General features: G+C 54.7%; 1 protein-coding gene across 1 annotated transcript in view; it reads right to left on the bottom strand.

The window, feature by feature from the left end:
* The window catches only part of CFAP100 (cilia and flagella associated protein 100), a 37,130-nt gene that overhangs the window by 17,992 nt on the left and 4,210 nt on the right, over positions 1-14,928 (bottom strand). Inside the window, exons 3-10 of the mRNA XM_032459442.1 lie at positions 5,532-5,632; positions 3,477-3,663; positions 1,755-1,822; positions 1,519-1,682; positions 1,278-1,358; positions 702-883; positions 404-436; positions 202-328 (exon numbers count right to left, since the gene is read on the bottom strand). Of these exons, the coding sequence (XP_032315333.1) occupies positions 202-328; positions 404-436; positions 702-883; positions 1,278-1,358; positions 1,519-1,682; positions 1,755-1,822; positions 3,477-3,663; positions 5,532-5,632 (943 nt within the window). The remainder of the gene's footprint in view (positions 1-201; positions 329-403; positions 437-701; positions 884-1,277; positions 1,359-1,518; positions 1,683-1,754; positions 1,823-3,476; positions 3,664-5,531; positions 5,633-14,928) is intronic.

The raw sequence follows: 14,928 nt of genomic DNA, 5'->3' as shown, positions 1-14,928 counted from the left end.
AGACAGAAACAAACCTTTGCTAGGAAAACATCTTGATTTTCAGGCCTAAGTCCGACTCTAGAGCCTCCGGGCTGGGAACAGCCCCTCCTAATGCTCTCCCCTTGAGGGAGGCTGGGCCGGTCTGGGGGTCCCCTGGCCAGAGCCACTGGGGGCCACTCCCCAGCAGGCCGGCCACCTCTACAGCCCCTAAAGCCCACTCACCTTTTGGGGTCCAGGCTGCCAGACACGCTGGGCTGGTTGCCCTGCTGGAGGTTGACGGTATTGGACAGGACCTGCCTCAGCCGCACCACCTGCAGAAGCCTGGGGGGCTTCTTTGGGACTTGCCCCTCTGGAGGAAGCAGAGGAAGGGTGTCCTCCTGCCCAGCCAGGGACAGGGCCCCTCCAGCCGGGGGCAGCCACTTACCTCTGGAGTCCGTCTTGCCCTTAACCCCTAGTCCTACGGAAAGCAAGAGAGGGGTCCCAGATGGCTCAGGGGCACAGGGTTCCAAGACTCCCCACTGTCTCCCTTCAGCTGCAGGACGGTTTGCTTTGAGAGCCGACCCCCTCTCCTGGGAGTGAGTGTGGGGGCTGAGCCCGGGTGGCACAGGGTGGCCATGGCCAGGCTGGGACTCTGCAAGGAATGGAAGGGGCGGAGCCTGTGGCCCAGACGCCAGCTGGACGCAGGGCCTGGGGGGACCCGGGCATGCCCTCTTTCCTGCTACCTTTGTCCCTGAGCTTGGAGAATAGCAAGTTCTCCTTGAAGGCTGTGACCACCTCCTTGGCCTTTTTGAGAGCCGAGCGCTTCCTCTCCTGTTCTTCCAGCCACTCCTTGGGTGACAGCTTGTACAGGAAATCCTTGTAGACCTTGTAACGCTGCAGAGTGTCTTCAGATTTGGAGATTTCACTAAATCCGGGAGGGGTCAGTCAAGGTCAGGCTCTGCCCCTGGGGCCCCTCAGAAGGGAGGCCAGGCCCGGTGCTCCAGGTCCTCCTGGAGGACAGGCCCAGGTGCACTGGGTGCTAGAGAAGGAGGCCACCCTCCTGGGGACCAGTGTCTGAGACCCATAAAGCTGCAGCCACCCTCTCAGGGTGAGCTGGGGGCCTCAGAGCCACGCGAGCCCTGCCCCGGTGGTGTGGTTTCAAGAAGGTCACCTCATCTGAAAAATGGGCAGCAGCCCATGGGGCTTTGGATCCCTGAGACAGTCAGGACTCAGAGGTGTCTATGATCCAGAGCACCCTCCAGCTCTGGGAGACATGCCTGCAGGGGTGGCCCAGGTCCCAGTTTGCCCTCTGACCTCACCTTTTGATGTCCATAATCTGGGTGGTCAGGTCGCGGACCTGGACAATCTTCTCCATTTTTGCTTTGGACTCCTTCTCTGCCCTGGGGGTTGGGTGGGGAGGGAGCCAACGGCCAGGTAGTCAAGAGGGGCCTCCAGGCTGCCTGCAGTCGGGGCTGGAGGTGGGGGAGCTCCAGGGACAGGTCTGGTGGGGTTGGGGGTGGGTCCAGGGACGCCTATGGGTGGCTGGGCCTGGCGACTCACAGCCTCAGGGCCTGCACAGAGCCGTGGTCGTTCTCCCTGAGGAACTCGTCAAACAGAGCAGCGTCCTTCTCCAGGAGCCTCTCTGCCCGTTTCAGCTCGGCCTCCTCCCTGGTTGCCAGCCTCTCCAGCCGCTGGATCTCATTCCGCTTCACATCCAGGGCATACTGAGGGTGCGCGAGCGGGAGTCACGCACCTCACCGCACAAGGTGGCCCGGCCCGCGGGGCAGCCAGCCTACCTGGATGAGGAACATTTGCCGCTTCTGGTTTATGTAGCTGTTTATGTTTTCAGGCTCCGTCTTCCTTTCTGCAATGAGAGGCACAAAGCATGAGGGGGCGGGTGGGCAGTTGGAGAGAGATCCAAGTCTACTGCCCAGGATGGGCAAAGCCAGGCAGCATGGGGTCAGCTAACTGCTCTAGGAGCCACGCCCTGCTGTGAGGTCCAGATTACTACAGGGACTGCGGGAGATTGAGCTCTGTCTCCAGCAAAAGGAGAGCAGACTCTACCAATACAGTACTGTCTCCATGGGCAGGTGGGAAGTCCTTCAGTATGTCTGACTTGAGCCTCTCTTGCTGTAGGACCCCTCTCACCGGGAATGAGGCTCTGGACACCCCCGCACTGGAAGTTTGACCTGGCTGGACTTAACAATGAAAGGCCTATTGGCCAGGACCTGAAAAGGGGCGGTGAGAGAAAAATGGGGCAGCATGATGTCTACTTGGAGTACCCTAAGTCTCCAGGGCCTGATTTGGGCAGCAGCTAAGTCTACATCGGCCAACTGGGAGGAAATGAAGGTTGGGCATCAGGACCATCCTCCAGAATGCAGGCGGAGAGGCAGGGTAGCTGGGGCCAAGGCCCAGGGGGCTTCTTTCCATGCCCTTCTGGAGAGGAAGGCCTGAATGCTTCCCAGCTTTGGACAGACCCTGTGGCTCTCTGCCTTACCCTCAAATCCTTCCTTTCCAGAAGCACCTGGGGTGGTGCAGGAGTCCTGTTTTAAGTCTAGGTGCCTGGCAGAGAGCCTGGCTCAGCCTCAGCCTCTCTGAACTACTTCAGGGTAAGGCCTTGCCCTCAAGGAGACCCAGCTTCTCTCTGGAAGTCAAAGCTGGAGCCCCAATGAGTCTTGCGCCGAAACCTGCTGGGTCCAGCCCTCCCCATCCAGATGCCACCTGTTGCTCCCAGGTCTTAGAAATGGAGGGTGGAGGCAGAAACAACACACACAGTGCTGCTCCTCGGGTGCAGAGCTCCACACACAGAACGTCAACACAAGCTCAGGGCTTCCATCCAAGATAACAAGCCTCCAAGGTTCATTCTAGCGTCTCCAAGGGTGGAGACTTGGAGTCTGTTTACATTTTCATATTCAGGGTCCCTGCAGTCCCACTGGGTTCCAGGACTTTCTGCTCTCAACTGCTTCTAGTTTAGAGACTTATACTTCACTGGTAGAATATTGATGCATATTCAGTACTTCAGACTTCTACTAGGTCAAAAAAATAATAGCTCAGGTACACATAGCTCTTTCTCACTATGTGCAGTGTCTTAAGACGCTGAATCCCACGACGCACGAGGCTGGTACTGTCATCAGCTGGGAGAGGAAGTTGTGAGGCATAGCTGATTTGCCCAGGACCGACAAACTATTAAATGCTGAGCCTCAGTTCTGAACCCAGGAAATGGAGTTGCTCTTTACCAGAGACGCTGTTTACCAAGTTAAATGCCTGTATTTTACACATCGTAAAGCCTGCATTCACTGTGCACAGCCAGCATTTGGAATACATGCAGTATTGGAACTCAAAGGCTTTCAGATTAAAAGTCCATCTGGGAATGATTTTTGCGACGTGGGAGACAGAGGTCAGGCACAGAGAAGACCCCATCCCTCCCCAAGGCACCGCAGCACCGCATCTCCAAGCCCTTTTAAAGCACTGCTCATACAGTAAGGACAAAGACTTTACTTCGGGGACGGGGGCGGCACCTTGGGTCATGGAGAGCTTCCAGGCCGTGTGGTCGTGGAAGGTGCGCAGCTGCTCGGCACGCGCCTCCTGGTCCTCCGTCTCGTCCTCCAGCTGCAGCTGGCGCCACAAGCCGGTGTGCTTGGCCGACATTTTGGACGAGTAGGTCATTTTTTCGTGCACTCGCAGAGTCTTCTTCGGCTCCCGATCCTGCGGGGCGGGGTCAGGTGGGGTTGGGCGGGGCCAGCCCTCCCTCTGCCGGGGACGGGGTTGGGGGTGGGGGCTTCGCGGGGCCGCCCCCGCTCTCGGCCGCGGGCGAGGTGCACACGAGCGGCGCGGTGCGCAAAGACTGCGGGGCTGTGTGCCTGTGCGAAGCGCTCTGCGGTCCGGGGCACAACTGCCCAGGGGTTGTCAGCGAAGCTGGCAGGACGCGCCTCATGGGAACCGGGGCGCCAGATGCTGGTCAGATGTGCATTCCAGATCAACAGTGCAGGGTTCAGACTCAATAAAAGGTGACTCCTCATTTATCTGAAACTCAACCTTAAAGTGAGTGTCTTGTCATTTGCCACATCTGACAAACTAAAGTTCAGGGAAACTAGATCTTCGGGGTTTCCGAAAGAAACTGGAAATTCCGAGTTTGATCTGCAAGCTCCCTAGTCACTGTGGGCAGCCCCTCCCCACCTATTCTCCAGCCTCCCACCTGACGCCCCCTGGGCTGCATGCTGCCCCAGCCCTTCACTTTCCAGGACAGGGTGGGGATCCTCTTCCCTGAGGCCTATGCAGGAGTGCCCAGCCCCTTACTCGGTCCAGGCCCTGGGGGTTCTCCACATCCCTTGCAGACACGCCCTCACAGGGGCTCTTCACATGGCTCCTCCTGGTCAAAGTCTACTTCCTGCTGGCCCCATAGGGTGCAACACCACTTCCACCTCTAAAGAACCTGACATCTGTGCCAGGATCCAGCCTGAAGCCACTACTTTGCACACCCATGTATAACAAAGTCAGGAAAATGTCGCCTGCTAGAACCCCAGTGGCAGAAGGTCTGTGATTAGAAGACGCTGGGGTGACTGCTTGGGGTCAGCGTGAGGAGCCAGGAGCTCCGCTGCTGCGGGGAGGAGTGTGAGATCGGGGGTGAGGGCAGTCTGGAAGACAGGCAGAGGCTCCCGGAGCTGGGCCAGGCGGGGAGAGGAAAGCCCAGGCAGCTCCAGGGAAGGAAGGGGAAGCTGTGTGTGTGTTGCCGTGGGTGCTGCTCAGAGTGGCTGTGTCCCTCCTCCCACCGCCTAGAATCCTAGGCAGGTCTGGGGTGGAGCTGGAGGGCCTGCATGTCCCTGGGTGTCCTTGGCCCTGGGCAAGGTCACAGAAGGAGCCACTGCTCTAAGGACTCTCAGTTGCTGAGCCCTGAGTTGGGGTGACCAGAGTCATCCCAGGAGGGAGCCAGATTCTAGCCATGCCTGTGCCTCTGAGAGTGTCCCAGAAACAAGGCCCAGCTGGCCACTTCCTAGTGGAGATGCCCACTGGGCGAGTCCCCCAACCTGGCAGGGGTGCAGTCCAACCGTGCTGCAGGGGTAGTGGGTTATCTGGGCACAGGGGCTCTTGGGATGGTGATGCAAGAGAGACTACACAAGGGTACAGTCAGGGCTGACCCTGGGACTCCCAGGCGCTGCCGACGGGCATGCGTCTCTGTGCGTGTCTGGCCTCCAAGAATTCCAGTGAGAGGGGACTGTGCAAGGCTGGAGCAGGCAGGGGGGTTTCCTAGGGCCTTGAAGGAAGGGAGAGTCTCAGGAGCAGACAGCATCTCTGCAAAGGACAGCAGAAGCTAAGGCACATTAGCTGAGACCGTGGACCGTGGCCACAGCAGCTACAAAGAGCCCTCCCTGACAAAGGCCCAGGCACAGTGGAGATGAGCCTGGTAAGGCAGTGGGATAGGTCTCTGACCTGAGGGCCAGGCATTTTCAAGTTGATTTCATAGGAAATGGTGAGCCATCGACTATTCTAGAGTGAGTAACCTGAGGAAAGTGCAATCTGGCTGCTGCTGTGTGAGGGAGGGAAGAGCTGCAGGCAGCCTTCTCCTGGATACTCACTGAGAGAGACTTATTCCGCTCCTGATCTCTGAGCAAGAAGAAATCCACGTCCCCAGACATGTGGAAAGGGTTAGCCAAATGGTCAGGAACAATCACAGACACTGGGGAGGGAGACACCTTGTTGGAGAAAAGAGCCAGCTTTGCCAAAGCAGTGATCAGCACCTCTGGGGCTCCAATACCCTCCCAGCCCAGCAAGAGAGCTTCTGCAAAAGTATGAGTGAGTAGCAAATGTTCTTGGGGATCCAGCCATGCTTGAAGTCCACCCCTGGGCCTTCCAGCTCCATAAACTTAACTGTCTGGCTTAACCTACTTGACTTGGGCTTCTGTCCCTGGCATCTGAAAGAGACCTTATGAACATAGACCCTCCTGTATCTCAGACATCTGTTATGTCCCTGGCCTTCTGTCCTCTCTGATTTAAAGTCTCAGGAACCCCCACACTCCACAGAGGAGAGAAGCCCCGCCTGCCATTTCTAAGTGATGGAACTGGCTGACCCTGGAGCTGAGCACCTGTCTGCAGGGGACAGGAGGAATCCAGGTGAACATGCTTTGTCCTCAGGGGAAGGCTGGGTTTGGGAGCCGGTGATGGCAGAGTGCCTGAAGTCTGAGGAGGCAGGGCAGGGATTTGGGAGGCGGGGGCTGCCAAGGACCCGAATTCTGCTGCCCACCCCCCAGGAGTAAGGGAGAGGTTCCCACAGGGCAGCTCAGCAGATGTCAGAGAGGACAGAACCCAGAGGGCACCAAACTAAGGGCTTAAAAATATGTTTGCTTTCCCCTCTGCCCATGATTTAGAAGAAACAGAGTTCATTTTAAACAAACAAACAAACAAACAAAAACTTGAAAGTACAAGAGAATGTCGTATTTTAAAAGAGACCCCTGCATTTTAAACCAGTGCTGCTAACACATCTGGGGTTCTTCCCAGTACTTTTCAATAGACACTTTTAATAGTTCCGTATTTTCCTTGAAAAAACACTTTACCATCAGCAGTTCCCTGTAAAATTGCTGATTATTGAGAACCTCATAAGCAAATAATAAGGGCTGCGGCCACGTGCTGCTTCACCAGGCACACCCACCAAGGCGTCTGTGCGGTGTCCATGGCGCCACCTGGACACCCCGAGCCCATCACTGTGCTGGCACTGCCTGGCCCCTGGAAGTGATTTTCCCAAGGGAGACTAGAAGGCTGTGAGCAATTTCCAGGCTCTGGAGACTTATGCTGACCTGCCTTCCCAGGGGTCTGTCCAATTCTACACCCTCACCAGCAGAAAGAGGATGCCGTTAAAGGGATTTCAAGTTATGCTTTGATACTCTCAAAGTATCAAGGTGCACACAGGACACTTGTCAATTACCACGGGGAAAAGAGCTTACAACAGAGAAGCCTGCAGACTCCATGTTTGCATCCTTACCGCACGGTCCCCACACATCACCTTCCTGCCCCGATGCTTCATCTGCATCCCTCATGAGGAGGGCCAGAGAAGCCCAAGCATGGGCATGCTACAAAATCTTTTACTATTCCTTCAACTTTTCTGTATGGATTAGATCCTGTCAAAATAGATCTAAAAACTGAGTTGTGCTCAGAGCAAGCAAAATAGAAAAAATTGATCTGCTCCTTGCCCAGCCCATGGGAAGGACTCAGCAGGGGCTCTGTCAATTCCTAGCCTGGCTTCTGGTGGTGGGGGAGATGGCTCGCTACAGAGAGAGGGACATGGGCATGTGCCCCGAGGTCCAAGAGGGACCTGTGGACGTGAGGGAGCTGGGGGCAGGGGCTCAGGCAGGACCAGAGAGACAGGAGACTGTTACAGGGGCTCCTGCAGGTTTGGTTTGAAGGGTGGAGTCTTGCCTCACGCCTATTACGTGCTGACTCTGATTCTAACAGAGATTCCAGGAGAGATCGCCAGAGGACCTTCTGCCAGCCTCGGGGGACCAGGGAGAAGACGGAGAACTGGGCACGTGGCTACTCCCCCCCCAGGCCCATCCAACCCCCGGGAATGACATAACATAAATTTAGGAACCAGAAAAGCTGTGGAGGAGAAGGGCTGGCAGCTCTGGAAGGGAAGGAGCCAGGATGGGGTTTGGGGGGATCACAGCCCACACAGCTGCAGGAGGGCATGGCGGGAGCGGGGGGTGGACGCCTGGACAGGACTGCACAGCCAGTGCCCTCCCCACATCCACACCTCACTCTCTCGCTCCCTGCTCCTGGCCAGCCACCCAGGGCCACAGCATTACCCTAAATTCAGAAGAGCAAGGACAGAGCCTGGGCCAGGGAGGCGGGGGCAGTAAGAGTCTCTATGCTCCCAAACTGGCCCCCAGCGCCTGCAGGCGTCACATCCAGATTCCACGGCAAAGGCTAACTGTGGTAGCAGCAAGCACTGGGCACTGCTGGGGACTTCACTAGACTTAATGTGTAGAACAACCCTACGACGTGGGAACCACTGCAACGCCCAGTGAGGAGACAGAGGCACTGAGAGGGAAGGAGCCCCCAAGGCCACGCAGCTGTAGGTAACTATGCTGAGACCAGCTTCCAAAACAGAAATTGCATGTGCAGTCAGGTAAGAAGCAAATGCTCAGCATTAATGTGAGAGAGGAGAGAGGAGGGGAGAGAGAGGAGAGGAGAGAGAGCAGAGGTAATCAACATGCTAATGAGACAATGAGCCCACAACCCAGAATGGCAATCTTCTGAAGCAAAGTGTTCCAGAAACACAGTTGGTTTAACATTTATAAACCAAGCAATGTACTACACCCCGTTAACAGAAAGAAAGTTTTATGGTCATTTCAATAGATGCAGCCAAAGTATTTTATAAGATCCAAAACCTATTTTGAATAAAATTCTTAGCAACCTAGGAATAGAAGGGGACTTCCCAGATCTGATGAAAGGAAGTGTGAACTGAGTAACGGCTCCCAAAGACGTCTGCTCCCTAATCCCCCCACCTCAGTGACTGTGCTCCCTTATAGGAAAAGAGGATTGTCCTCGATTATCCAATATAATCACAAGAGTCCTGGTAAGAGGGAGGCTGGCAGGTCAGCAGCAGCAGGAGGAGGTGCTCAGGGCCACAGAGGTCGGAAGATGCCGGCCGCCCGTGGGGGAGGAGAGGGTGGCCGGGAGACCAGGCACCTCCAGAAGTTGGAAAAGGCAGGAAGCAAATTCTCCCCTGGAGCCCCCAGAAGGAACCAGGTCCAGGGGGCACCTTGATTCCAGTCCTGTGATACTCATTTCGGACTTCTAACCTCTAGAACGCCAATATATTTGTGTTGTCTTAGACCATGCAGTCTGTGGTCATTTGTTACAGCAGCAATGGGAAACAGGTATCCACGAGGAACCTCTAGGTGAAATATTTCCTTGGAAACAAGGCATGGATGCCTCTCTTAGCACTTCTATTCCATGTTGTGATGAGGGTCCTCACCATGTGGTAAGACAAGAAAAAGAAACAAAAGGAATAAGATAAGCGTTGAAAACAAAGGGAAAATAGTGTCATTCAAGGTGATGTTAGTGTAGAGCAGAAAATCCAAAAAGTCTGCAAACAAAATGGCTATAAGTAGGTCAATCAGAGAAGGTTTGTAGATCTTATTGTGAAATGAAAACAAAATGTGTAGAAGATCAATAAACCAGTATCTTCATGATCTTCGGGGTCAGCAAAGAGGTTTAAAACTGGGCACAAAAAGTACAAAAAGAAGTCTTTGGTGAATCAAACTACATTAAAAACAGGAACTTTTGTTGATTAAAAGGCACCACCAAGAGTGAGAAAGGGCAGTTCACAGAGTGAAGGAAGGTATTTGCAATGCTTAGAACTGGTGCATGATTTGCAAATAGAATATGTGAAGAGTTTCTAGGAATCATTAACATACAGAGATAGACAACCCAATAGAAAAGCAGGTGAAAGGCAGGAGCAGGAGCACCACAGGGAAAGGTAGTCACCCTCGCTGCTCACAGGGAACGTGAGATACTAACACACCCCCAAAGGACCAGGTAATATTAAAGGAATGGACGTGTGCCCAGTGCTGGAACGCTCACACCTGCTGGTGTGCTGTGAACTGCTACAGTTGCTCTGGAAGACAGTCCAGTGGCAGCTACTGAAGTTTAGTACATAGTCAGCAATTCCACTCCTTCTGATACACCCAGGGGAGATGTCCCCAGAATGGCACACACAAGAACGTTTGCAGCAGTATCATTAGCTAACAATTGGAAATGACACAAATGTTCAACTGCAGAAGAATGCACCCTGTTGGCGTAAGTACACAGCAGAACACACTCCACAGCAGCAGAGGACTCCCGCTACGTGCACCTCAGATGTGATGCTAGGAAAGAAGCTAGAAGTAAAGGAGCCAAGGGTGTGATTTCACGTGTTCAAGAGCAGACAAAAGGATGCCACGGTGACAGCAGAGACCTACTGTCCTTGGGGGAGAGGGAATTTCTGGGCAGAGGGAGATGTTCTAGATGGTGAATCAGGTGGAGATTATACACAAAGTGGGAGACATTTGTCAAAACTTATCAAACTATAACCTTGAGATTTGTGCATTTCATTGTATACGAATTATACCTCAGTGAAGAAACAAAGACAAACCACAGCTCGGACCCTTGCCCTTAATGTAATGCTCAGTTCAGTGCAAGCACCTGGGGTGAGAAGACAGTATTGGATGAACAGCTGGTGGGGTCTGCGAAGCAGGTCAGGGCATCACGCCTGAACCCGGCCAGTCTCAGTGTGACCCACGGGAAGGCTGCTGGAAGCACACAGCCCACCCAGGAAGGAGTCTGTGGCATCCTGGGTTAATGTCCAACCAAAGGAAATGTGGGTCACAGAGAACCAGCTTCAGTGACACCACCAGAAAGCAAACAGACCCATTCGTCAGGGGGACAGTCTACAGGATAATTAGCCCTGTTCCCCACCAGTCAAGCACAGAAAAGGGAAAGACATGGGGGTGGGCTCTGCTTGATTGAAAGAGCCTGAGGATGCGTAGATCTCATCTGAATCCCAGTTGGAATGAATCTTCTATGGGAAGACGTTGCTGAGGTAGCTGGGTAAATCTGAGAACGGTCTGGTTAACTGCATTGTGGACTTGTAAGAAAAGACCCCTATGTTTGGAAAATGTGCACTGTAGGGATGAAACAATGTGACTGGAATTCACTCTAAAACATTCTGGCAAAGACAAAAAAGAAAAGTAGAAAAAGGACAGATGAAGTAAACGGGCAAAATCCTGTCTGCTTCCAGCAGGTGATAAGCACATGAGCTCCCTGGTCTCCAGTCTCTACCTCTGATTTTGATAATTACAAGAAAGAGGCAGTGGGGCGGGGCGGGGTAGGCTGAGGGTGGGGGGCTCGGCCTGCTGGGGAGGACGGGCTCAAGGACGTGCTTGCACATGCACATCTCTGCAGGAGGGTCAGGGGACCTATAAGCCCGGGTTGGGGTGGGGACAGCGAAGGAGCCAGGAAGGAGTCCAGACAGCCAAGACTGGAGAACAGAGCAGGGGCTCAGAGGGCAAGGCACATGCAGCCGGCTGACTCCCCTTCCTTCCCCTGACAGGTGGCAACCATGTGCCTAGTTGAAAAGCTACACCTGTAGATACAGATGGCCTCAGGACAAATGGAGTGTAGGCAGAAATTGTTGGGTGGGGCTTCTGGGAAGAGATTTTCCCAGTAAGGCTGAGTTGGCAGGTGGGCATTTTGCCTCTCCTTTTGCTCCTTCTCCCTGTCTGGAATCAGATGTGATGGCCGGAACTGCAGCAGCCATTTTGTGACCGTGTGACAACTTTGTGGTTGAGAGCCCTGAGGATAAAGATGGTGGAGCAGAAAGACTTGGTGCCTGGTCACCTGGAAGATTTTGTAGAACTACCATTGGTGGAGCTCCACGGAGCCCTGGTCTGCCTCGCACTATTTCTCATTACTGGAGGAAAAATAAATCCTACTTTATGTTCCTGTTATTTCAAGTCTCAGTAACCCAATTCTTAATGGACAGAGAAGCATTTCCCTCTGTCCTTCAAACCAGAAACTAGGTCTGAAGGCATCTGCGGTCTAAGTTTGCCTCCCACCAACCGGGACTTCAGCTCCCAGTTCCAAATTTACCTTTGTCTTTTCTCACATGTTTCTTTTTCTCTTCAATAATTGAAGAAGAACTATTGTCCATGGACTCTGGGCTGTTCTCTGGGGAGACACAAAAGTGAGGGCCATAGCAAGAGACTCCTCAGCTTGTGAGGCCAGCAAGGCTCCAGACACACTAGGGCTCAGCCCCAGCATCTCACCTGCTGGCGCACCCTCAGTTTGCACATCTGAGAGAGATGATCATGCTGACTCTGCCAGGAAGTTGTGACAATTGTGCAAGAAATGACCACAAAAGTCCCCAGCATGCTGCCTGGTGCACAGGAGGCATTTTGTGCCCTCTCTGGCCTTTCTCCATTGCTCTTAAGGTAGAGCAGGACCACTTTCCAGGGACTCCATGGCCCCAAGCCTTTGAGGTCTGCCCAGCCAGCCCTTTTGCTGCGAGCTTCTGAGGTGGCGGTGGAGGACGCTGAGAATCCCTTTCTTGGCTGTGCTCTTGTCAGCTGACACCATAGCACCAGAGGCAGGCAGGCAGTGAAGGCACAGGCTGGGTCAAGGGGATGAGTACGTGGGGTGCCATGGTGCCACCTGCTTGTCATTTTGGTCTGCTGAGGACCCCCACATCAGCACTGAATTCTCCCAAAGCTCCACGGCTCACCAGGCACCCCCAGGAGGTACCACAGGCACCCGCAGCTCAGCACAAACGATGCCACGAGCTTCCCCCAGACCTGCCCTCGGGGGCCCCTGCCACTCCATTCCCCTCCTGTCCCTCACCCAGCCTCCTCTACACCCCATGCCCCACCTGACCCTCAGGGCCCAGCCTGGTACCGGGGGCCTCTGGGTGTGGCTTCTCTCCCTCTCTCGCTAACATGGCCCACACTACCCCCTCCCCACTTATGCCTTCCTCAGGATTCTTCCCAGTGTCTCCCCCTCTGCCTGCCGAGTCCAGCCGCCCTCCCTTCTGCAGGAGCCTACGCTGCCCTGTGCCTCCTTGGGCTCAGCTCCCGACTGGTCGCCACCCCAAGTCCCCACAAAACACAGGAGATCCACGCTGCTGTCAGAACAGAGGAAACCGAGACACGTAAAGGTTCAGTGAAACCCATCGCCCAACACCTGACTGCCCTGAACCGCTGGGCACTGCTGCCCTCTGGAGACTCCTGGGGCCCAGGTACCACAGGAGAGAGGTTTGGATCTGTGCTCCCCAATGGGGCTGTGAACTGGGTCAGGCTCAGTTCCTCCCTGTCCTCGGGCTGGGACTCCAGAGGGAGCAGGGACCAGGGCAAGGCCCTAGAGGTGGGCAGGCGCTGCTGTTGGCACCCAGCTCCACTCTCTCTCCCAGCAAAACAAGAGATGAGGACTGCACTCCTGGTCCTCCCACTACCCCAGTGCCACCCTGAGCCCTGCTTTCCAGGTGCTGTTTCAAGCAGCCAGCCTGGGTCCTGAGCATGGTCTCCCCAGACAGTCGCTGAGCCTGGTTTCTGTCCCAGAGACACGTGGAAAACGCATGTGCAGGAGCCCCAGAGATGGAGGGGCCAGGTTCATGCCGCGTCTCCTGGAGCAGCCCTGACCGGGGACCCCGGGGTCCCCTCTGGCTCTGCCGGCTCCTCTTCCTGGCCAAGGTCTCCATCAGGTGTCCTCTACACCAGGGGTCTTACTGGACTCTCTGCCTGAGGGGAAGGGAATGGCGCCTCCGTTGCAAAGTCATAAAAACCAAACGCTGAGCTGTCCCCTGCTAAAACCCTTCCCACCGTCCCAACAGCGCCAAACGGTCCTCCCCAGGCCCACAAGGTCCCACACGCTGGTCCACGCTGGTCTTCTGTCTCTCCCTTCAACACCTCAAGCTTGTTCCCACCTCAAGGCCTTTGCTGGGTCTTCTGCACTTTCCCCTCATTCATCCTTCACTAGATATTGGATGTCACTTCGCTCCGAGAGTCCTCCCCTGCCCACCCCCCTGACTGTCGCAGATACAGTCTGGTTGTCTTCCTTCCAACATCTGCCTCCCTCGCCACAGCCTGAGTCTCACAGGGGTGATTCCATCAGTTTTTCTGACCCCAAATCCCCAGTGCCTAGGATGCGTGCCCGCATACAGCTGGCGCTTAATGAGCATTTGAATGAAGAACACACCAAGAACCCGTTCCTCTGATGTCCAGTCCTAGCTATGTCTTTGCCTGGCCCTGCCCACCTCATCCTGCAGTGCTCGGGCTCCAAGCACTCTGCACTCTGAGGGCAGCCTCGGCCCTGGAGGTGGGGTGGGAGGTGCAGACACCAGTACTAGCGACAGTGACGAGCCTGCAGTCCACAACACCAAGTGTGCCGGCAACACGCCAAGCCTCCACCTGTGTCTCCTCTCCCCTCCACCTCACAGCAACCCTAGGGAAAAGGGGCTGCTCCCATTCCACGGGTGGGGTAGCTGAGGCTCTCAGAGGTGAAACATGCAACCAGGTGTGTCCAACTCTAGTGCCCCTGCCCTCGGACTCTGGCTGGGGCTGGAGTCCAGATGCCCCACCTGCACCTGGCCCAGGCTCAGAGTTCTCCTGGCCCCCACTGTAGTCCCCAGCTCCTGTGGCTGAACCCAGGAGGTCGGGCTCGGCAATCTTCCTGGGTTGAGGTCAACTTCCCTCATCTGCCTGCTCTACACCCTGGCCCAGCCTGGCCAGCTGATGCCCTGGGTCTGTTTGTTAGCTTGGCCATGACAGCCTGGCCTGGTTTCCTCCCAAATGCATGGACCTCAACCCAAACCAGGCCACTCAGCTCACGGAGGCCTCCTGGTTGCTTGTCACTTCCAGGATAGGTGATACGCAACCCAATCTCAGGATCACAGGGTACCTACCCATCTAGCCAGTCCCTGGTACCATAGGATCAATCAGCATAGTTTATAAAGCTTTCAATTGTCTTGTGATAGCACAATTACGTTGCATTGTTTTGGGAGTATACATTTAGAGTTTAGTTGTTATCTATAAACATTTCAAACCGCTCTTTTTTTGGTAATCCCATTTCAGCCTTTCTTCATTTTTCAATTTACTGTGGAGCAGAGCAAGTGAAAGAAACCTAAAGCACACAGTGTAACAGTGGGGCAGCAGCTGTTGACAGCAGCCCACATTTTGAAACAAGCTAAACACCCACTAACAGAGGACTGGTTAAAGCACATTGCTACATTCATTCCACTGGAAACAGCAAAGGTACAAGGAAACTCAATGTGTTGACAAGGAAGTCTCCACGACATCTGGGTCAATGGGAAATTAAGGCCTAGGGAGTGTTTTTATTGTGTGGCCGTTTGTGTGAGAAAAGGGCAGGCTGTCTCTGCGTGCATTTGCTTGTACCTGCACAAAGTGTGAGCATGGCATGTGTCTCACTTGGAAGGAGAGAGGGACTCAC

This window comes from Camelus ferus, chromosome 17, assembly GCF_009834535.1.
Source record: "Camelus ferus isolate YT-003-E chromosome 17, BCGSAC_Cfer_1.0, whole genome shotgun sequence".
NCBI classification, from domain to species: Eukaryota; Metazoa; Chordata; class Mammalia; order Artiodactyla; family Camelidae; genus Camelus; species Camelus ferus.
This window is presented reverse-complemented; position numbering and strand designations above follow the sequence as displayed.